The sequence below is a fragment of the Diuraphis noxia genome, unplaced genomic scaffold (genome assembly GCF_037042655.1).
Source record: "Diuraphis noxia isolate RWA-SAM2 unplaced genomic scaffold, SU_Dnox_SAM2 contig0001, whole genome shotgun sequence".
Classification (NCBI taxonomy): domain Eukaryota; kingdom Metazoa; phylum Arthropoda; class Insecta; order Hemiptera; family Aphididae; genus Diuraphis; species Diuraphis noxia.
The window spans coordinates 66,697,339-66,723,423 of record NW_028301711.1 but is presented as its reverse complement, the minus strand read 5'-3'; the positions used below and the strand labels follow the sequence as shown (position 1 = coordinate 66,723,423).

The following is a 26,085-nucleotide window of genomic DNA, read 5'->3' as shown; positions in this document are numbered from 1 at the left end:
ATAATATGTTTATATCTGTTCATAAATGATTTAATCCACTCAACACCAGGACAGTTATTTTTAAATGATTTGACAGTACAGCCGACTACAGACAAATGATACTTTACAAACAACCTAACTTCAAATTCTGTTATTGGATATCCCCATTCAGAACATTTCAAGATATTGCTTACAATAGACATTTCAATATCTTTTGACAACACTGTTTGACCCCCTATTTTTTTAACTTTAAAGTCTGGATTTATTTGTTTTTTTCTGTTATACCTTTGAAGAACACTATATGGTATCCCTGTACTTTTTGCAGCAGATCTGATTGAACTACCTTGTTCAATAATAGTAAGAGCATCTTGTATTTCATTTTGGTCGTGATGTCTATGCCTCTTACTTCTTGGATCAGGAATGTATTTACGTGCCATTTATACTAAAAACACACAAAATTGTATCTTTTAAAAATTATTTTAAAATTAGTATGCATATACAATTGTAATTAGTAAGTTATTTCATTAGTATATGCTATTAAAGTGTGGAATTGCTCCGTTTGTACAATTAAATATGCACAAATTGTATTGACCCTAATCACCTCATTAAAATTGAAAAAATGATTTTTTTTTTTTTTTTTTGCTACAATAAAAAAAATATTGCAAATACGAATTCGAAATTTGTTTAATTACACTATTGATACCTCGTATAATAATTATAAAATATATTTGATGTTTTTACTTACGTTTTAAGTGTAGAGCCACGATGAGTTTTTTGAATTTGGCTTATAGTGAAAAAGTTGATAACAGTTTTGATGTTATTAATTAATGATAAAACCAGTGCAGCAATATCTTGTGCAATATAAATTGCACAGAGAATGTTCCGGTTTATTAAACAGTGAAGACTAAAATTGATAACGATAAATACATAATTTTCTATAATCAATAATACGATAAAAAAAAGTTTTTGACCCGATTCCCCTCAAAGACCCTAATCACCCCGTTTTACGGTACCCAAAATTCTTTTAAAAATAACCACGATAAAGTATGTGTTTTTTAACCTTCTTCAAATTATATAAAAAAAATAATAATAATAAATTTCATCGAAAACGCATTGATAGGTATTATAACGATAAAATTACTGTTTAGTGATCAAATAATGACTTATGATTTATATAAGCACCACACACTATTAAGTTAAATAGTGTCGTGTTGTAAAAGCAACATCAGTGGTTTTTTTTAAATAGTATACTATAGCTAGTAGCTGCCAGCTGGTATATTTTCTATTGAACGACACGGTTATTGTAACATTATGAAAAAATTTTGTCCCCTAGTATTTCTATAGGTATCTATAAGCCATAGGCTTATTTAAAAATATTATAATACTTAGGTACCTACCTACATATATAAACAGTTTTCATAAATTAAATCACCTAATAAATAGGCACCTACTGAATAATTTTCTTACACAATTTTCAATTAACAAATATATATCTAAAGATATAAATAACAATTAATAAATTATTACCATAAATAGTTTATATGCATAAACAAATTTAACGAATAATATGAAAAATTAAATTAACATCATAAAATTTTTATTACCTATATAAAATGTAATTACATTTTATTATAAATAAATTCAATCATCCTTGTGAGAATTAGTAGATATTAATTTAAATATATGACATTATGTAGGTATACAATTTAAAACAAAACATACCTAATGGTAGGTATTTAAAAAGGTTAAAGCTTAAACCTACCAATAATAATAAATAAACACAAATTAGTTAAATCTCCTGAATATACCTATGTAATTAAATACATTGATTTAAATATAAAAACAAAAATTATATAAACAAATTATGTAGTATGTAATAATGCTATAGCTATTGACATATGAATATCAGTAAAGACTGAAAATCATTTATACGTTATAGATTCTACATCAATTGATATTAGTGGAGGTTTTGGAAGAATATCATGAACATAAAATATTTTTATAATACCTGATGAAATGGGATGCTGAAATATTGGAGAAAGGTTATACTTAAGAACTTCAATTTTAATTTTACTATTTATAGATTTAATTATGTGTATTATTTTTACTACACCATGATCATTAGTGTAAACAAAATTATCTTATAAGTTTGTGGTATTTATAACAAAATTTTCAAAAATGATTTCTTTATAGTAGGTTTCATAAACATTCTTATTGACTGAAGGGTTAAAATATATTTCATGTTTGAGAATGGGGTAGTTGAGTGTAACAGAAGTGGATTTAATATTGATTTGTTCTATTACATGGTTATATATGTCTTCAAGGGGATATCTTGCATTTTTAAAGCTTTTTTTTATAAATTGTAAATAGTTCTCATATTTAAAAGCAGAAAAACTATCTAAACATCCATGTATCATTACAAAATCAGCAAGATGAATTAATCCATGGCCATTGTAGCCAACATATTCTGCACCGTAATGTAAAGGGTATTCACTTACAAACTGTCTTAACAACGCTTTGGCAGTACTATTGTAAGTATAACATGTTTTAGGAGAAATTAATACCCGAATAGCACAACTTAAAATCATAAAATGATTATAAAAATCAGTGGCGGTTTTGGGGGTGAGGCAAGTGAGGCGGTGCCTCTCTTAAAAATTTAGTAAGAGGAATATGTTTTTTAAACAAATTAGACATAGTATATATTTTTTTCATTTGTATAATATATTATTAATGTTCTGAATTTTGTCATAGAAAAATGTCAAAACAGAATATTAGATTTTAATACAAACATCATTCTGTAGTTAATTATAATTAATAATATGGTATCAGTTTATACGGGTGTAAGGACTACGCGGAGCACGGGTCACAGGTTGTTTCAGGCTAAAATTATACGCGATTTTGTTGCCCGGTGTCGACTGTGGTCTCGTAATCTTCCAACCGTACCCGTAAGAGCGACCGCTGACGGTGCCTCTCACGTGTAGTTGTATTTAATATTACTAAATAATACGATCCCGCACGCACACGAGCCGTACGCATAGCACATGCACTTCATAGGCGACGATTGAGGCGGCATGTAAACATTGGCTCGGCCGAAAAAGTACACAATAATTATTGAATTATCATCAGTGTTGGTGACACTGCGTAAAAATCAGCTAAACGACGTACAATTACAACACTGCAGTTATCTTCTATTCGTATCGAATTGTTTAATCATAGTCTGTGCTTGTATTGTCGTCTATCTGCTATCTCTACTACCTATTCTACTAATCACTTTCTAATCTTTTCAACATGTCAATTTGTTTAATGTATTATAAGTTTGTGTTTTTATTATATATATATATATATATGTAAATGTATATAATTGTTGTATATATGTATGTTAATATTTAGTCGCCTCAGTCAAAATTGAATCCCAAAACCGCCACTAATAAAAATAAGTTTTTAAACGTCCTCTTAAAACTATTGGTCTTGTGTAAATAAGAAAAGTCCTGAACTCTTTAGCTTTCCAGTACTCAAACTCATCTAATGACCTTGGTAAGCGATTGAATTCAACAGGCAAAAACAATTTAATATTATGTAATTCTTCTGAAATACTTTCAGGATTTACAAGCCGTACTGGTTTTTTACCTTTTACCCAAAAACTCAACAATTTTTTCACTACCCCTAAACAGATATTATGCATGTATTCTAATACAACTACTGACGGAATATCAATCGGCAAATCTTCTAAAGGACTTGAATCTTTGTGGTAAAATTCATCCTCTTTTCTGCGGAATGATTGATTACTTCTTAAAGAAGCATCCATATTTAAATATGTCATTCGATTGTTTATGAAATCCCCTTCAACAGTACAAGAATTACATCCATGATATGAGTTGTGACCTTTAACATTTAAAATAAAAGCTTTGGCTGGAGCGTCACAAACTATTTGAACAATCTCAAATTGTATTATTTTATTATTAATAGTTATACCATTAGATAAAATATTCTTCATTTCACTTATAAATGGGTTTAAATAATCATGGCTGGATGAAGGTTTTTTTATATTTACCATGATATAATCCAACAGGGATTACAACTTGTAATAACTTTTTAATATTGATAAAAGAAATGAGAATAGGCCAAAGCAAGGGCGTCCATCTTTGAAAGTACAGGGAGGGGACACTAAATATTTGCAATAATATTGACCATTCTGTTAACCTGTTAACTGCTATATGTAAGTTTACGTAGAACAATATTTTATGACTGTATAATATATACACAATAGTATTTATTAATTTATCATAACTATATAATTATTTATTAAATAAATTAGACTTGGTAGTTCAATTTTAATAAAATATAAAATATACAACATAAATAGTTCACTTTATCATTTAATTCTATAAGTGTCAATAATTAACTTAATACAATAACTTACTATACTAGAATAAATACTTAAAAAATAGTATCGATGAACATTAAAACAAAAACTGTAAATTCCTTTTGTTTTTTGAAAATTCGTCCACTACACCTTGAATTAAATTTAAATCATCAATTGTCTGTCTATGTATACTAAGTATACATAGACCAGATAGTCGCTGCTCTGTCATTGTAGACCTTAAACACGTTTTTACACGGCGAAGCGTACTTATTTTTCTTATACCACAGACCAAGATCCGTGCCTATATAAATAATAATAATATATATAATAGTATAATAATTATAATACATGTATCGTCGTCACGGAAAAGCCAGGGGAGAGACATGTCCCCCCTTGCCCTCCCCAATGGACGCCCTGGGGCCAAAGACTCGATTTCGAACTTGATGTGAGAGGTAAACCATCAACATTCATTCCTAATTGTATGGTTGTGTGTTTATCAAAACTATCAAGATGTAACATTAGAAACTTAGACATCATGAATTCAACACCAAAATGAATATACGATCCTGGGTGTATACTTATGATTTTATGGTCTTTGAGTGTTGGTGTATTAAGTAAGCTTCTAGCAGTCTAGGTAGATCATGACCTTCTGATATTAATAGTGCTAGAAGTGCATTCACACAGTTGTGGGAAACATGATATGCCATTATCTATTTACGAAGTTTGATATCCAAGGAAGTTTTCTTTACACTGTCAAAATCATCAGAATCTAAATTTAATAGATTTGAAATATTATCATTATCATTAATATAGTCAATATGACTGATTAATGTTCTCTTTGTAATATCTATGAATTGATCAGATGGTTGAAAAATATTATTTGTTTCTGAAGATGGAATCTGTTCAAGAGAAGAATCCAACTCATTGACTATATTATGTGTTTTCCCAAATGGTTCAGATTGATCAAAAATGTTTTGAGTCACCGCTATTCCACTTTTAACACACCGTAAAAACTGCCTCTTAGACATTGAATGTAAATCCTTTTTTTACCTAGTCTATTAATAAAAAAAAAAATAAAAACACAGGTACTTTTAGTTATTATTGAAATGTAATTTGTTTAATCATAAAATATAAACATAAAAATAAAAATATAATTAAAAAAGTGTTTATGCTTTATACACTTATAGGTGTTGCAACTTGCAAATTCTTTAAACTATAGTTATAACAATAAAATAATGGGGAATTTAAAAACAACAGAAATAAAAATTTATTTTTTCTCTCGGGATTGGCATAGGGACCCATTTTCAAACCAATTTTTCACATTAATTTCGAATTCCATTTCAGTCCCTTTGAAAGTCTTCATACACACATCTAAAAAATATCATAAAACTCAATTAAACTTATGATTTTTAATATTATTAAAAATATTCAGTAATAGAGACAATAAAACAAATTACTCATGATTTAAAAATAAATGTAGGTAATTAATTACTTTTGATGATTTTTGTTAGCTTTAAATGCTGCAGTGGGTTCAAGGTTGTTGTTTCTGAACCCTGTCCATGAGTATTGTGTAGCTAATTCGTTAGTATATAGTCTGGCATAAGACTTTTTTATCTTTTGATAAAATTGTGGACATTAAGACGTCCAAAATCCTCCAAATTCCAAAAAAAAGTGAACAGGTATACTACCTAGTATACAATTTAATTAAATTCAACATACACTTTTATTATTATCCCCCCCCCCCACACAAAAAAATCGAACCCTAGAGCCACCGCTGACTAAAGTTGAATAAACTATTATATCTAGGTAAAATGAATAATGTTAGTAAATAATACCTGTTTCGAAGACATTTTTAGTTTTTACACTTCGTTTTGCACTGTAGATAGATAAATGGTAGAAAAATCAAAAACACTGATTTAGGAAGTAGAAAAAACACTATTTAGGAGGTAGAAAAAATACTGTAGTAAGTAGAGATGTCAGCGTGTTGAAAGACAAACTTTTAATGATTAACGATTACAAACAGAATTAATATTGTGACAGTTTTATGATTATTACTAGACAGTGCTAGTCTGGCTAGACTACTGTCGCCGCGATAATTATTATTATATTATCCTTTATATCTATACATTTACATATTATCTGGTTTTGTTATCGCCTTGCGTCGGGAAGACCACTTCGACATACGACTTATTGTTTTATAATTTTTACTATTATTTTATTTATAGATTGATGTATCTTTATCGGCATGCTTTGTTCACGACGACTACGCCAACTAATATTTTTTTTTATTATATTTATATTCAGTCATTTTTAGCAGCCCACCAAGTTCGGCGCGTACGGTGAATTATTATAATATTATAATTATGCCTAAAATATTCCATTTGTTCGCAAATTATTTCAAACTAGAAATTCATAAAAATTTTATAAAATATTCCATTTGTTCTTTTTTTTATTTTAAAACATTCTGACAACGAATGACGATTGTGGCCATCCCCTACAAAGTTAATAGAATAATATAGTATATTAGTAGAATAATTTGTAAAGGTATTACGACAATATTAAATTGATTAGTATCATAATATAATATATATATTATGTATTTATTTCTTTTTTTATATAAAAACCACAGTCAGGTGTATACATCAATAACAATTTATATCTAACTATTGTAACTTCTCTGTTATGTCACATACAACATCAATAATTTTAACTTCTCAATAATAACTTCTATGTGATATTACACATGGAAATCTCATAAACGGCTTTGGCAAGAAGTTATATAGCGGTATCATAATGACATTTTATTCTTATACATATATTATACGGTACATATAAGTTACAATGTACCGTCACTTTTGAGAATAAAAACCATAGGCGTGCGCAGACTTTATTCGCAGGCTATGCAACAAGAAACATAGGGCCCCTCACAAAATTTTTTTCAATTTTAGATTCTGAACGAAGTGAGGAATGTATTGATTTTACAATGATGTGTGTTTTTTTTTTTTTTTTGTGTCTGTGTACAGCATAATTAGTCGAAATAATGCTCCAATTTCTAACTTTGGGGGTGGTTTCCGATGTAAAAGTGAATATCCTTGGTGCATTATAGAGGTCAAAAGTAAACATTTTCCAACAGTTTTCAAAAAAATCGAGAAAAACAAAAAAAAAATGACGGAAAAACGGGAATTTTTACGCAAAACCAGTTTTCGACCAAATCGATTTTTTTATATGATTGTAATTCAAAAACTAATCACTGTAAATACTTGAAATTTTCACCAAATGTTAATGTCAGTATTATCTATATACAGTTAAATTTTCAAAATATTTCGACTTTTTTTGAGCTATTTATAGACCACTGATATTTTCGATTTTTCTGAGAATTTTTTTCGAAATTTCGATAAAAAAATTTTGGATGGCCAAAAAAATTTGAAAATTTAATACAAGGCTCTTTATGAGTGGTTCTTATTGTAGTTTAAAAAAATCGAAAATCGTTGGTCACAATTTTTTTTTACAAGCATTCATAGTTCAAATTTTTACGAAATCTGTCGAAAACGCGAAAATTTGCAAGTAATTTTTAAGTTAAAAATTCATAAAAATGTTTCTATTTATATCTAAGGTTAATAAATTCAACACTAAGTTTTCCATAAGTTTTGCTTCAAATAACTATAGAGAAAATTTGAAGCGTTATTATAGGAAAAATGTTTTGAGCATTTGAGTTTTAAATTTTTTTGAAATCGCGTAACGATAACGATTTATCCTCAAACGAGTCAAACAAATCATCTCCGTCCAGAATCGTTTTTCGTATTCAATGATACCTATCATTGAATTCAAATTTAATCCCACCCATTACAGTAACCTACTGTACAGCAGAGCGACATCCACGACTTACCCGCTTTTTTTTTTAAATTTATTCTAAAAAAAACGATTCTAAGCCGTTATTAATATTTTCTTTTACCACATATAAGACTCGATCTAACAATCTTAATTTTTGCAAATATACTACTTAGCTTCTTTACTGCAGCGAAAATTTAAAAAAAAAATGTTATAATTTTTTGTTTTTAATACCCGCCATAAAAGACATTATTAAAAATGCTTTGATGGTATGGTAAACATGGGCCCCTTACATGAAGCCGCAGACTATGCAGCGGCATACCCTGCATACCCCGTGCGCACGCCTATGATAAAAACAGACGGTACATAGACAGTAACTTCTTCTTTATGCACACAGGGTATAGTGATCGTAAAATAAGAAAAAATTTAAAATTCGTGTATTCCAATTTCAAAATCAATTACGAACATATTTGGGTTAATTACAAATCCTTTGGTCAAACATGCATGACGTAACTTTTTAAATACATGTTCATAAGTCGATGTACGTTTATTGAGAGGCAATGCATATACCAGAGATGTATACAATATACCATTTTAAAAACCATGCTGTACAAAAAAACTGGTAAAAAAATTTAGTTCAAAACTGGAATGTTCCGTCCATACACTCAGAAAAAAAAGTACAATTTTTAAGTAAAAATGGCTATTGTTTTAATGAAAAACGGGCATGATTTCGAGCCTATGAAGTGTATTCATAAAAATGTGGGTATTTCTTTAATTGAAATATGAAAATTGTTCTTCATTAATACTATGCCAAGTATAATGTAATTCATTAAACTTTTACTAAAATTTATGATATTTTATCTATCATTTAAGTAAATCGTATAATAAATATAAGCAAAACATTATTAATTTAAAGACTTCTTTTTCTTAAGAAATATTATATTTGTGTTACAATTTTCTTTAAATTAATGCAACAAGTCATTGAATTTAATCCAAATATTACATTCAAATTATAGGTAATGAAAATAACTTGGTATTCAAATTGCCTATATTATTAACATAATTAAATATGTGGTATTAAAACTAAGACTATTTTTCATAGAAACTTATTAATATAGAGCTGAAAGGACCTTTAGGTATCTTAAGGTATGAAAAAAAAATAAAAAAATTTAATTTAATCAAAATATATTTATTTTACATTTATACTGCAGTTGCATACAAAATAAATATTAGAAATAATTACAAATAAAAATGAATAACAAATTAATAAAGTATACATACAATATTAAATATTACAATACATTTTTTTATTGAAACTTAACATATAATAACAATTTTACAAGCAAAAATTTAAAAGTATTTTAATCTTATAAAGTTTAAATGATGGATGTAATTAGGACAATTGTATAAATGAATTGGAGGTCCTTTAAATTCTTTAACATTTTTTATAACATATTGTTCTCTTTTAATTTTATTTATTTTATAACAAGCTAAATGTTTATCATAACCAATTATATCAAGCCTTTGACAAAAAAATTTAATTGTTCTTTCATTTAAGCATATTATTTGTTTTAATAAATAAACTGATAGTTCATTTTCACTTGTTATAAGAACATTATCAAGTTTATACGTAGTACTAAAAAGCATAATTTTATCATAAATGAGAGAATCATGCATAGTATCTAAATTTTTATTAGGACATAAATCACAGATTTCTTTGACATATTTAGATGAATAAATTGAAAATGCAGCACCTAATGGTGTATACACAGTATATGTATTAATATCAAAGTTACAGATGAATTCAGAGAAATTAATACAAAACTTAATACCAAGAGAAATTGAAACATTTATCCTAGAATTAGTATTTTTTGTGTATGACTTGAGTTGCTTATGTTTAGATTCAAAATTATAAGACCATATATACTTTAAAGGACCAGATTTTTTAATTATACGACAGTAATGTGTTAATAAATGATGTTTCGGTTTAAGTGTATCCTTAAAAAGTTCTACATATTTTATATTATGATATTTTATATGATCTTCAAGTAGCAAGATTATGTGATCATCGTAATTTGATAGTAAAAGTAGATCTATTATTTCTATAAAATTAATAAAAAATCTCCAAACTGGATCATTTTGAGGAACAAAATCACCAACTAAAATTGAAAATATATTTACAAATGTTTGCATTTCTCTAGCTGTCATTTTTATATTTATATTGGATAAATTCAACATTTTTAATGGAGGAGACATATTTCCTACTTCTGATTCCCCATAATCAAAACCCTGTTTTCGACTATTTAAAGTTTCTAAACTAAAATAATCTGCCTTTATTAAGTTTAAGATAATATGAGACATGTTATAAATACAAATCCCCTCAAAAATATCGTGCATTAAGTCAACTGAAAAGTTCTCAACAACATGAAAAGAATTAATTGTATTAAATATAGAATTTTCATTAATTCCAGTTAATCTTAATTCGTTTTTTATAACATCTTCTCTGTAATTAATTTTGTTACGTAAGGAGCTAACAATTTCAGTGGCAAGAACACTTGTACTACTTTTGTCCATACGACAAAATCGACAAAAGTAATTTGCTGAAAATGATTTAGAGAATCCTAAAACAGCATTGACTCCCAAATTATCTCCTACAATCAAACCAATAGAAAAATAAAGTTTAACACATCTATCAGGAAGCTTTAGTCCAATTCCATTATTTTCTAAGTCAATTAACTCATAAATTAAGTTGTAAAATACTTTATCATTTCCTAAAGACTTAAGATCTTTTGAATTAAAAAGAGCAGCAATAAAAATGTTTTTCAAATTAGAACGTAACCAATGAGGAGCTGTGGGGAAAGAATAGTACACGCCTAAAATTGATGATGAGTGTGGGCCAAGTGGGTTATTTACTTCAAACTCATCAAAATATAAAAAATAAGGAATCACAAGTTTATTTGGATGTAATAACATCTTTTGTTGCCATAACTCAGAATTAAGAAAATTAGTATAGCCTACATTATTCATGTTTATAGAGTTATGATTTTCTAAAAATGAATTCAATACACCATGCAGTTCAAAGTATTTCTTCAACTGAAATTTTATTGGAAATATTACACCTTTACTTTTTTTTTCATCAATAGTATTGACAGTATTTAAAACAATGTTTTCAACTGTATTATTTAAAGTTATAATTTTTGGCTTCTCATACAATTCCTTATCTTCTATATGTTTTAAAAATCTGTACTCTGTATTTATGTCAATAAAAGGATTCTTACAAAAATCTGTGATTATATTTAGTGATTTTTTTATGTGAGGGTCTGTACAGTTATTCATTATTTTTGTTTCAATTTCTTCTGCAATAACTTTAGTTATGAGTTGAATAACATCAGTTTGCAATTCTAATGTTGTTTTTCTTGAAAAATTTGGCTTACCATAATATTTAAGTGTAAATTTTAATACTGAATCTTTTAACAAACCTACATTTATTGAAGAAATATGGGACATATCATCATGAACTAAAGAGTTTGTATTACAGTATGAGTAATTGTCAGAAGAGTCAACTTCCATAATATGTACATTAGTAGGAAGATTTTCATTATTTAATGATTTGGCGTAGATAGGATTAAAATTATTAATTTCAGATTTCATGTGTTTGGAAAAAGATTGAAAAGATGTAAACTGTTGAGAACAACTAATAACACCACATTTATAAATTGAGTTTGATTGTAAAGAATGATATATTTTTAAATGCATAAAGAATTGCTCTAACTGGGTTAATTTTAGGTTACAAATATAACAATTCAATTCCATGCTTCAAACATTAAAATAATAATAAAACAAATTGAAAATGCAAAATAAAATATTAAAACTAATCTTTTAAGTCAGATATAACAGATAATAGTGAGGAACTTTTTACATCATTTTCAGTATCAATACCATAAAAACACTTCTGGATAAATGTCCAAACTAGCAAAGATTCCATAGGATATTTTAAGTTAAATACATGAATTATTTTGAAACAAACATCGACAGCTTTTACAATATTGGGCAATTTATAATAAGTGTTAAAATAGTAAACAAAGAATTGTTTTGAAGTTATATAATCATCTCCTACTATGCATATTAATGGTTGTAAAGTTGTTTTCATAGAAAAGCAATTATCAATTTCACTCTGAATTTGTACATACAGGTCATTAGTTGTGGGAACAAGGCGCATAAATGATTTTCTCGCATCCGCTATACTTGTCTTGGTAATGCGTTTAATTTTGGTAACTTTATCAATTACAATGGACTTAGACGTTGGAATAATCATAGAACTCAAAAGTGCAAATATTACAACATTTCTAGAATCTGTAACACATAACAATAACAAACAATTAAGTCTGTACTGGGAGATATACTTTAGATTCAATCATACCTAATTCTATATCAGGGTTTTCAGTTATCTGCTTTAACATCTCTTTACTGTTTCCATACTTTACTTTAGTTGTCATTAAGGTTAAGATTTTTGGAACCAAATGTGACCACTTTTCAAAAAATAAGTCACCAGCTCCAGGATAAATATACTCAAAATCAATATTTATCTAAATAAAAATAGAATAATATAACATATTTTACCAAAAACACAGTTAATAAATATTCTTGAAATATATTAATCTTATACCAAGTTATGTCCAAATGACTGTTTATATAGAGGCCAGTCATCTAATATATGGTTAATTTTTGTATCAGTATTTATAAGAAATTGTCTACGGATAAGGACTGTTTCTTGCCATTTCATCAAAACTTCTTCTAAAGGTTCAACATTGTATTGGAGCCATCTTTTAATATGCAGTAAATTCTGGTCTGTAAGGTAATAAATTTAAATTTAAAAAAGCTGAACAAACAAATAAGATTTTGTTTTTAACCTTCAACTTCAAGAGGCAATGAGATATTATGGTGTAAATCATTAGAAGTGCTAGTGGAAGACACAACTTTTGAATTAAAAATTTTCTTGGGCCATAGGTCATGCTTTCGTAATTTGCTTATTGTATTGTGGTACTTCTGATACAATAACCCTTTTGGTTTTTGTTTATTGACGTTCAAATAATATGTTTCCTATAATACAAAAATTATGAAAATTGTATTAAATATATTTAATTTAAATATTATTCACAAACCTTAATTTCAGATTTAAAAAGTTTAACTATTATATTAGCAATGTGTTCAAGTGATTTGGGTGATGCATTTATTTTATGTTGTATTAGGTATTCTATTACTACATCTGCCAATGACTTCCTAAACCCATCTGTTAATTTGTTGTGATTTTTATAATATGCCAATATCAAATTACCTTTCCCAGAATTTCTTAAAATGTCTTCAATATTAATCTATAATTATCAATGTTAATTTTGCAATCTTAATAATTGTAAACATACCTAATTTATAATCATATTATACTGGTAAATTAATATCTTAAGTAGCTAACTGTTTAGCCACTTAAACTACACTAAAATTTTTAAATTTAAATTACTATAAATAGTATTTTTATGTTTTTTTAAATTTAAATATGAACTTACATGTTCCTTTATCAAATCATCGCTGCAATCTTGGTGGACCAATTCTGATACTGATGAAGACTCAGACGGTGCAGTCGAATTATCTGTAGAATCTAAATGGTCATGCTACCAAAATTGCAAGACAAAATAAATAATATAATAATATAATTCAAAATAATTTTAATATTATATCATTTATTAATCTCAAATTCAATATAATGGCTTTAATAGTTTAACTTACAACTATTTTGTTTTGCCATATGCGTAAGTGATGTTCAAAAATGATTCTGTCGCCTAAATTATCTAATGGACAAATTAAATTCAAATGGTTTTCTGTCATGTACTTTAAGCTTTCTATTGTTATTCCATGATCTAAACAAAAATATTAGTTCCAGTTTTATATAATATATATTGATGTATAGATAAGCCTATATAATTTTGTTTATTATTATTATAGAAATAAAATATATATAGGAACTAAATATATACATATAGGTACTAAATACTAACTAATAAAATAATTTAGTAACTACTACCTATAGTATTATTTATTAGATAAGTTATTTTTATAATTTAAATGACAATATTACATTTAAATTTAATTTGGAAAAAAAAATAAAAGAAGAGTGTCAGATGGTTAGTTTGCTGATTCAAACTTTTAGCTTTAGTATTAGAGTGAATTTACCAATAATTATCAAGCTTAAAGTTATCATAACTTGCATAAAAATTTCAACGTAAAAACACATATTCTTAACTTTAATTAAATAATTGGTAAATTGATTCAAATATTAGTTAACAAAACAAGTTAGGGGGTACTGCTGAACACAAATTTACTATATAGTGCGCATTTAACTAATAATTAAAATATCATTCAATAGGTACCTACCAACAAATATATTAAAAAAACAATCCCCTTTCAATTGAATTAATGTATCCAATAAAATGCCAGTATTTTCATTAAATGTATTACTCATCAAATTTTCATCATCATCGCCAATCATGTCAATAGGCGAATTTAGTATAAAAACATTTGTTGAGTCTGTCACCTGCAGCAGCTGGTCTGCCATAATTCGGTATACTCTATATTAGGTTAGACAGTAGACATATACTATATATTATATTTATATATATCTATACATAATACACAAGTAACTATTCTAAATACAGTGCTTGGAAAGTTCCATTAAAAAAGTAATGAATTCAAGTTCACGTTCATCTTATTAATAAGGAACTAAATCGTTTCTCGTTCCTAGCTTAAAGAAAGGAACTAGTTTCTTTCCTAGTTCCTAAATATAGAGTACATTTTATGTATAATTTTTAAACTGTATTAAATATTGATATAATTTATAGCAACAAATTGTTCAATAAATTAGGTTGTTGATTTGTTTCTAAAATGTTTAATTAATTAATTTCATACAAATTAAGGCCTATAAGACCGCCGTGACTGACTCGACATTTTGTAAACATTGTCAATAATATTACAAAATCATTGAAACGAGTTTCTTTAAACGCGTTTTCCTTCCAAGCATTGTTTAAATATTAAATTACCTAAGACCTAATAGTATAAAATAAGTATATAGGTATACCAATATGATGTACTTACCGATTTCGAAACTTCAGTAATGAAATAAATTGCAGTATTGAATTAATACGAATTAAATAAACGCATAACTTCGTGTTTCACAAAATCACTATATTAATAAATGGCGATCAATTGCTGAATGATGGCGAATGCTGAAAAATCGACTATGCTGATAACGTGAATGCGCGGACCGCGGGGCAAATGGGACAATAATTCTATTTTTATACAAAAATAATTGAATTAAAGATAAAATCATTGGTTCTATACCAATAACATCATAGAAATAATGTATAAACATTTATTTATATTAACTTCAAGTAAATCATCTAATAAAAATGATGATAAACTTTTTATCTGAAATAATTAAACAAAATATATTTTTTCATTAAATCAAGTAAATTAAATTAATTAAATTGATGACATTTATGGATTTTTATCATTAGTTCTAATCTGATTTGACATGAGTTTAATTAACTTACAAAAGTTCAAAAATAATGAAAATATGTCATAAAAATTGTCTCTATATTATTATTGATTTTATTATAAAACATTTGTAGGTGATTATGATTTAAATACTTGAATATAATTATTTTAATTATTTTTTTGGAATATAATTGATTATTAAACATTAATTCAATGGGATATTTTTATAATACAATCAAAGTAAATATACTTAAATTAATAATATTCTCATGGTTTTTATGAAATTTCTAATTACTTTTAAACCAATTTTAATGCTACAAATTAATGATACTCAATAATTAAAACCAACACTAGTTTTTTTCTGAGTGTAAAAATGTTTCCATAGAATATAAGTATTTTAAATTTGTGAGACATGTAAATAAAATTATATTTATTTTCTTATCATTTATTAGCAAAAAGTATTCATTTTTGTTAATCATAATTAGGGTTCGGGACTTCTTGCATTTGCATGTTTTTTTTGTAGTGGTCGTAGACTTTTCTAAGTGAGTTATAAATTTGTTTTATAAAATTACAAAATTAAATATTAAGTTTGAATTTGCATATTTTTGCATATTTCGTCATGTTTTATGAAAAACGCATATTTGAGCAATTTTTAGCATATTTCGGCATATTTCACATTTTATATTTTTATAAACGTAAAATTGTCGAGAAAAATCATAATTGGATGGCCATAGTCTGTCGTATCTAACACGTATGTCTGTTTACGACGATAGTCTCTTCATCGCTTAATAATCAACCTTTTTATCGACAACATCGACAATTAGTATAGTTGTGGTAAAACCTAATGGATCCTATACTCCTACAGATTTATCTTATTATCACGAAACAAATATAAATTCAAACTTTACCAAATAATCAATTATTAGCCGGGTATGAATTGTACGATGAAATGAAAATCAGTACGTGTTCGTTCGTTAGTCACATCATCACGTTTACGTTTTTTCTTATTAACTGTGCTATTTTTTTTTATTATTAATTTGTGTTTAAAAACTTGTTTAAAAATGCCCAAAATAAATGGTAAAATTAATCAATATAGGTATATCCGAATTCGTAAAAAATATTTTTTCTACGGATGGAATTATTTTATTTTGTAAAGTATGTGAAACGAAGGTAGGTGTTGATAGGCGATTTATTGTTTGATTAAGATTTGATTATGATTTACAACATTTAAAAACTGAAAAACATAAATTAGCAGTGAAGCGCCAAGAAGATCGGATTAATAGTACCTCACAACAGTCACAGCAGTTAGTATTTACTTCAATGCATTCAAAAAAGCACGTTTAAGTATGACTTGTGTGAAACATTGTTGTCCGCCAATATCCCATTAAATAAATTAAGCAACTGTAGTTTCAGAAATTTTCTAACAAAATATACAGGAAAAGAAGTACCGCATGAGTCCACTCTGCGTAAATGTTATGTTGATGAAGTCTATAAAAATACAATAAACAAAATTCGTAATTACGTTGATGGCAAAAAAATATGGGTTAGCATTGACGAAACGACTGATGTAACCGGTAGATATATAGCAAATGTCATTGTAGGTACGTTAGAAGAAAATAATTACGGTAAACAGTTTCTGTTACACGTAGAAGAGTTGGAAAAAGCTAACCATACGACGATTTTCAAATTATTTGATAAATCTATGAATATTCTGTGGCCGGAAGGAGTAAGAAACGATGATGTGCTGTTGTTTTTGTCCGACGCTGCACCCTATATGGTATAAAGTCCGGAGATGCAATAAAAAATCTATACTCAAAAATTATTCACGTAACATGTTTGGCTCATGCCTTTCATAGAGTGGCTGAAACAGTACGTATAAATAACCCTAAAATTCATAAAATTATTGCAAATAAAGAAAGTGTTTCGTAAAGCCCCGTCTCGCGTTCAAGTTTTTAAAAATATGGCTCCAACATTAATACTCCCACCTAAACCAATTTTAACGAGATGGGGTACATGGATTGAAGCTTGTCTCTATTATTGTAAACATTTTGAATTAATACAGTCAATTTTAAACTCTTTTGATGAAAATGATGCGGTCTCTATTAAAATGGCACAAAAGTATATTGGACAAAAAAACATTAAAAATCAATTAGTGTTTATTAAATCAAATTTTGCATATTTGCCTAACACAATAACGAGTCTTAAAAAGCAAGGACTATCACTTGCTAGCTCTATTTCATTAGTAGAGGATGTAAGGTTAAGATTAACCCAAATAAACGGTGAACAAGGAATGTCGATAAAAACAAAAATAGAAAATTTGTTAAATAAAAATAAAGGTTATCAATTATTAATAAAAATTTCAAACATTTTGTCGGGAAATGAAGAAACTTTTGACGGATTACCTGAAGATATGAACATTAACGATTTAATATATTTTAAGTACGCACCGATCACTTCCGTGGACGTTGAACGTTCTTTCTCTATGTACAAAAATATGCTGACCGATAATCGCCGTGCATTCAAATTTGAGAACATAAGAAAATGTCTTACCATACAGTGCAATAATATTAACGGTAAAATTATGAAAAAACTTATTAAACATAATAATACCTCTATTAATGTTTTTTTTTTTTTTTTTATGTTACAGATGAGCATGAAGACGATACAGATGAGGCATGAGTAACCCGTGTAAAAATTATTTTTATTATATTAAGCACCTTTATAATTTTTAAATTTTTTTTTATAATAATATATTTTATGCATTTTTAAAAAAAAATTATAAAAAATTAGCTGCATATTTTGACGATTTTGACTGCATATTTGCATGCATATTTCGATAATTTTAAGTGCAAGAAGTCCCGAACCCTAGTCATAATATTCATATTTATTTTTTATTTTTATTTTTAGAATATACGGGCAGGACCCTTTTGTACATAACAGAGACAGGTATAATAGTTTAAAAAGAAACAGAGAAAGAGAGAAAAAAAATTATCATTTGGCATTATCATAATTTGTACCATTTGACTCTTCAGCAACATTCATAAGAAAAAAGTACCTATATACATATATAAAAGAGTAATAACTAATAAGTACCTGATGTTAGTGTTCAATAAAGCAATTTTAAGACAAAATAAGAATAACTGTACATCTATATGTGTACTATTTGTCTTGTAAACATATTATTTATAAAACACCATGCAAATACACGCATGTAGCAACAAAAAAATTAGAATTTATGTATTAATATATCTTTATTATTTTATGTAAAACTTATTAATCCCTGTATATATTAAAGTACAAAATTCCATTTTCATGGTAACCTGGAAAATAAACCAATTCATTTGAAAGTCGCCGTTGTGGTTTAATAGGAAAATTGTAATTTCTCGATGGTAACCTAACCTAATCACAGCTATGGTGCGCCGGTAAAATAAATAATGCATAACAAATTTGGTCATCAAACATGATATCTACGTGTTTTTAATTATTCTAAAAAAATGTACGATTATAGATACGTCTAAAGCACCGGCTTGAACTATAACAATGATTTTTAGGAATTTGAATAGAAACAACACAAACACAATAGGTAGAATGATAAGAATAAAAACAACGATCTAAATTACCAAATCTAAATTCACATGACACATTCGAAGATGAACAAATCGTGTTGTTTGTTCATTTAATAACAATGAGTCCTAGTGGATATTATTCGGTTTTTACGATCGATAATAAATCGATTTATCGATCTATGGCCATTGACCGGTAAATTACACATTATCCAATACGAATGTAATTACAAAACATCTGATACGGTCATAATTCATATTATCCTCTACGTGAATGAACTGTTATAAAATCATATTCAACCAAAGAATAGCGTTTTTTTACATAAAAAATAAATCACGTGTCCGTATATTATGTAGGTATATAAACAAAAAATTAATACATAATGTCATCGATGTACACTATGTAGAATTAATTTTAAAAAAAAAATGAAATTTAGTGACATATTTTGTTAATTCTGTGTATGTATCTTGCAATGTCCATTTAATCAATAACTGTGTGAAGTATAGACTACTTATGTTTTATAAGAATGATGAGAAATTCCCAAAAAAATATTATTGCTTAAAATCATTAAAGTTAGGTAAACACTAATCGCAATAGTATTCTTTACATAAAAATCTTTAAAATATTCATTGAAAAACATTGCGAGTTAGGGATATTGTAAAAAATAACTGTAAGTAATCGTAAACATTGTGAATGTCGAATTTCAATAGATAAAATATCTAAATTTGTGCAGTTATGTTCCTAGTGTACAAATGTGAGGCACTGCTGATAAATGATAATGCTATGTGATTAACAAATTAATTACCTAATAAATATCTGTGCACAAAAATAGTTAGGTATTTAAAGTTTGTATAAAACGCTTGCCAGACGAAAAACGTTGTTCCGGGCACTTTGAGATGCCCAGATATAATTTTAGATTCTGAGCGGAGCGATGAATGTATTGATTTTACCATGATGTGTGTTTTTTTTTTTGTGTGTCTGTCATCACGTTTTGGGGCTTTACTGCCCCATCGAAGAAGCGGTTGGAGAGTCCAACACTGATGTAATATTTAATTTTTCCATGCCACTAATCTATTCAATCTATTATAAACTGTATTATTTTAAATATTTTATATTATAACATTATAACCATGTAAAAATATGTATAAGTTATCAAACACTAATTGAAAAATGTGAAACTTTTTTTTTTGTATCTGTCATCACGTTTTGGGGCAGTAAAAATGCTTCGATTTTGACTTCAGTACCTCGATCGATCAGAAAGTGAATTTAGTTGGTACTTTAGGGGGTCAAAAGTGAAAAATTCTTAATACTTTTTTAAATAATTGAGAAAAACAAACTAAAAAGCGGGTAAGTCGTGTATGTCACTCTGCTGTACAGTAGGTTACAAGTGGGTTACTGTAATGGATGGAATTAAATTTGAATCCAATGATATTATATCATTGTATACAAAAAACGATTCTGAGCGAAGACGGTTTATCTGTCTAGGATATATTATAGATTATTAAAAATTTTCAAATCTTAGATTAAAAAGAAAATGTTTTATGAATTTCTAGTTTGAAATAATTTGCGAATTTTCGTGATTTTTACATATGACGTCAAAATTCAAACTTTGAATGCTTATAAAAAAAAATTGTGACTACGAATTTCTTTTATTTTTCAACTGCTATTGTAACAATATGTTAAGAGCCTTGTATTAAATTTTCAAGCTTTTCTGCCTAACAAATAAATTTTTATCGATATTAATTTAAAAAAAACTAATAATGATCGAAAATTTGAAATGCCTATGAATAGTTCAACTTAAGTCGAAATTTTTTGAAAATTGCATAGTGGATAGAATATACTTATATAAACATTATGTGAAAATTCCATGTATCTATGGTCATTTGTTTTATAGTTACATCAAAAACCAAAATCGATTTTGTCGAAAAATGAGTGTGCGTAAAATTTCCCGTTTTTCCCTTAATTTTTAGTTTGTTTTACTCAATTATTTAGAAAAGTATTAAGAATTTTTTACTTTTGACCCCCCCAAACTACCAACTAGATTCACTTTCTGATCGAACGAGGTACTGAAGTCAAAAATCGAAGCATTTTTACTGCCCCAAAACGTGATGACAGACACAAAAAAAAAAAAAAAAAAAAACACACATCATGGTAAAATCAATACATTCATCGCTCCGCTCAGAATCTAAAATTAAGGTGAAAACGGGAAATTTTACACACACTAATTTTTCGACAAAATCGATTTTGGTTTTTGATGTAACTTTAAAACAAATGACCTTAGATACATGAAATTTTCACCGAATTTTTAGATAATAAATTTTCGACTTAAGTTGAACTATTCATATGCATTTGAAATTTTCGATCATTATTTGTTTTTTTTAAATTAATATCGATAAAAATTTATTTTTTGGGTAGAAAATCTTGAAAATTTAATAAAAGGCTCTTAACATATTGTTACAATAGCAGTTGAAAAATAAAATAAATTCATAGTCACAATTGTTTTTTATAAGCATTCAAAGTTTGAGTTTGACAACATATTATGTAAAAATCACGAAAATTCACAAATTATTTTAAGCTAGAAATTCATAAAAAATTTTCTTTTTCGAATCTAAGATTTGAAAATTTAATAAAAGATTCCTTACAAGTTTGTCAACCTTTATCACAAATAAAAAGCCCACCGGAAATTAAAATTAAATTTTTATGAGCATTTGAAATTTAAATTTTTACAACATTGGATTTTCACTTTTAGCGATTTTCTTATTTTGGTGTAACTCTAAAAGTCCAAAACAAATGACCGCAGATACTTGAAATTTTCACTGAATGTTTATATAGGCATTTTATATAATTGATACATTTTTCAAAATATTTAGATTTGTTTTGAGCTGTTTACTGAATTTTAATTTTTCAACTTTTTTAGTTTTTTTTCTATAAATATCGATAAAAATTTATTTGTTCGGTAGAAAAGTTTGAAAATTGAATACAAGGCTTCTAACACATTTTAACAATAGCAGTTGAAAAATAAAATAAATTCATAGTCACAATTTTTTTTTATAAGCATTCAAAGTTTGAATTTTGACAACATATGTAAAAATCACGAAAATCACGAAAATTCGCAAATTATTTTAAACTAGAAATTCATAAAAATTTTTCTTTTTAAAACTAAGATTTGAAAATTTTTAATAATCTATAATATATCCTAGACAGATAAACCGTCTTCGCTCAGAATCGTTTTTCGTATACAATGATATAATATCATTGGATTCAAATTTAATTCCATCCATTACAGTAACCCACTTGTAACTTACTGTACAGCAGAGCGACATCCACGATTTACCGCCTTTTTAAAATTATTCTTTCAACCATGTTTAGTTATTTTTCTTCTAAAAAAGTACCTATCTATGTATTTCTCCGAGTTGATTAATTTCATGGTTCTTAAAATTAATAACATAATGAGACAATTGTTCAGCATAAAATTGTATAGGCATATTCATTTTAAATGATTCATTTTTTTGTAAGTGCATAATATAAGTAACTAGCTGTAATTATTATTTTCTGTTTGCATTTGTAATTAAGAGGATGTCAGCCAGTGGCGTATTTACGGTGGGGGGGGGGATCAAGGGGATCAATCCCCCTATAGACTGTATACACACAATTAATTATAGTCGTTACTCGTTATAATTTGATGATTATTATTTAAAATATTATGATTTTTTTTTTTATCAATAATTGATTAAATTTGCAAGAATAAAATCGCCGAGCGCTTATAGTCAGACGGGATAGATTTTTATTATTCCCAATAGAAAGTAACGTTTTATGCTTGCAGACTGCAGTTCAGTCTTGTAAAATTTTTAAGTATTCGAATAAATATAATAATATGAATATGTATTCAAATACTTTTTTTTAGATTCTGAGCGAAGCGATGAATGTATTGATTTTACAATGATGTGTGTTTTTTTATTTTTAAACTTTTTTATGTCTGTCTTCACGTTTTAGAATAGTAAAAATGCTTAGATTTTCTTCAACAGTGTCTTTTCTGATAGGAAAGTGAACCTTTATGGTACTTTGGGGGGGTCAAAAGTAAAAATTTTTCAGTAGTTTTCAAAAGCAAGTGAAAAACAAATGAAAAATTAAGGAAAAAACGGGAATTTTTACGCAAATTCGATTTTAGTAAAAATCGATTTCGGTTTTTGGTGTAATTCTAAAAAAATGTCCGTAGATACATGCAATTTTCATTGGTTGTTTATATTAACACTTTCTATATTTGATACAATTTTCAAAATATTTTGATTTGTTTTGAGCTGTTTACGGATATACTTATAGTTTCCAACATTTTTAGGTTTTTTTTTTTTTTGAATGTCAATAAAACTTTATTTGTTGGGTAAAAAAGCTTGAAAATTTAATACGATGCGTCTTATATATTGTTACAATAGTGGTTGAAAAGTATTAAAAATCCTTAGTCACGGTTTTTTTTTATAACCATTTAAAGTTCAAATCTTGACAAAATACTGAAAAAACACGAAAATTAGCAAATTATTTTGAGTCAGAAATTCATAAAAATTTTTCTTTTTGAATCTAACATTTGAAAATTTAATTTAAGATTCTTCATAAGTACGCCTAATTTTATCAAAAAAAAAAAAATCTCTACCGTAAAGTCAAATTAAATTTTTATGAGCATTTGAAGTTCATATTTTGCATCTTGTATTGTAATAACATGATTTTGGTTTAATAAAACATTAAATCCCAAGTAATGTGTTGTGTATTATAATTTTGGCAAACGTAGAATGTATATTTAATATTAATAAGCTTTTATAACTCCTGGAAACTTGGGGGGGGGGGGCGTAGCCCCACTCAAGTTAGTAATATCATAAAAAGTCATATCCCCCCATGAAAAAACCTAAATACACCATTGATGTCAGCGTACTATTCGTTTTCTCTCTTTGGCCCACGCGCAACATAGACAAAACACATTTACGAAGAATCGTTTTTTCTATGTTTTTAAGTAATCTTAGAGTAAAATCGCCCATTACAAATAAGATATAGAATAATATTTTTGAGGGAATGACATATCGATATTATAATTTTTTGTTATTTGATTTTGTATTCGACTTTCAAAGTAACAAAAAAATGTTGTAAATTTAAATGATGTTTAAATTATTCTAAGACAATATGTAGACAAATCGATATGTCCTTCCCTCAAAAATATTATTCTTTATCTTTTTTGTAATGACCTATGTAATTTTACTCTATGATTACCTGAAAACATATAGACAAAATGATTCTGCGTAAATGCGTTTTGTCCATGTTAAGAGGATGCTACACCCGCATACGTTGTCTTCTTCTTAAGCCGGATTCCCACGACTGGTGTATTTGGCCAATATTTGGCACTGGTGGTTACTTGCCATGCCGTCGGATCGCCATACTTGTACAATTATTTGTCACTGGTGTCGTTCCCGGCGATTGTCGGTAAATGTGACACAAGTCAAAGGAACGGCCAATATACTTGTACTATTGATCCCACGACCGGTTCGTATAACAGCCAGCAATGGGAACAGACAACAGTGTACTTGGCTACTTGCACTAGTGCTCCGGTATTGGCGTACTTGTCAAGTACGCCAGACGTGTGAGCACCATATTCGTGCACTGGTCAAATGTACAATTATTGGCGTATTTGGCAAGTACACCAGTCGTGGGAATCCGGCTTTACAAACGCATAACATAGCAAATTGTATGCTCAGCAGATCACGTATAGTTCCGTTAGTATAAAATTTAGAGTAAATTGACCTCTTACAAAAATTAAAGGTAACATTATTATAATAATGTATTTTAGTTTTAAGTTTTAAATTTTAAATTTGCCATAAAAGAAGAATTTGCTTTACTGTCAACAGAATACAGATATTTCAACAATAACGAAAGGAGAATCAATAATCGTCTGTATTAGTAAATTTTTAAGGAAATACAATGTAGTGTGCCTTCAAGTTACAACTCACTACTATAGGTACTAGCATAATATCATAATAGGTATATTAACACACATAAATATAGATAGATAGGTATGTGAACAATGATGTACTGCAGTCTGCAGTGTACACTGCACAATGCACATATTATTGGCACAACGCGACACCTACCTATTGGAGATAAATTTCATTGTAGTTTGTCTTACTTATTTATTTGTTCTTGTTAATATAATGGTATGATATTATAGACATTGGAAAATGGTATAAAATGCAGTATTGCGCAGTAAATCAAACGATTGCCAATTTCTATACCTACACGTATATAGGTACGTAGAATACAAAAAAAAGACATTATCTACACCATTGGGTCGAACGAGCACGTGAACTGTTAGTTCAATCGAAACAATAAATTATTATTATTATCATCGTCGTCATCATTATCGTATGTTCGCTTCGCTACTGACCCGGCCCCGGCGCGTGTGCGTGTGTGCGTCGTTTTACCATCGGTCATTCCCTACCCTAAAGTATGTGACCGCCGCCGTGGCTCGACTCGTCTCGTCCCGCGCGTAAAATATGTCTCTCCACAATAATAAGTAATCGCCACCCCGCGCTGTTGTGGCGGCGCGCATCACCTGACGGAAGTCACGCGACTCGACGAAACGGCGCGTCCATTATCCAAATGAAACCCGGCGGCGGCGTTCTTCCGGTTAATAACACCACACACACACACACACTCGTTTACGCGTTCAAATATCGCAGGTATAGTCCTACACTATAATACCTGTATACTACTCCCAGTTACAACCGGTAAGGGGTTTATCGGAGGGAACGCGACGAAAGGGTGTGCAG

The 26,085-nt window shown here is 27.8% G+C and overlaps 1 protein-coding gene and 1 pseudogene across 1 annotated transcript; one reads left to right on the top strand and one right to left on the bottom strand.

Moving 5' to 3' along the window:
- Positions 1–1,901: 1,901 nt before the first annotated feature.
- On the bottom strand, positions 1,902–3,973 carry LOC149061375 (uncharacterized; annotated as a pseudogene).
- Positions 3,974–17,822: 13,849 nt separating this feature from the next.
- Positions 17,823–24,903, top strand: LOC149061374 (uncharacterized). The gene is made up of 3 exons (XM_089214963.1): positions 17,823–18,288; positions 18,363–18,388; positions 24,589–24,903. Exons 1-3 carry the CDS (start codon positions 17,823–17,825, stop codon positions 24,901–24,903), a joined length of 807 nt encoding a protein of 268 aa, XP_089071089.1.
- The last annotated feature ends 1,182 nt before the right edge of the window (positions 24,904–26,085 follow it).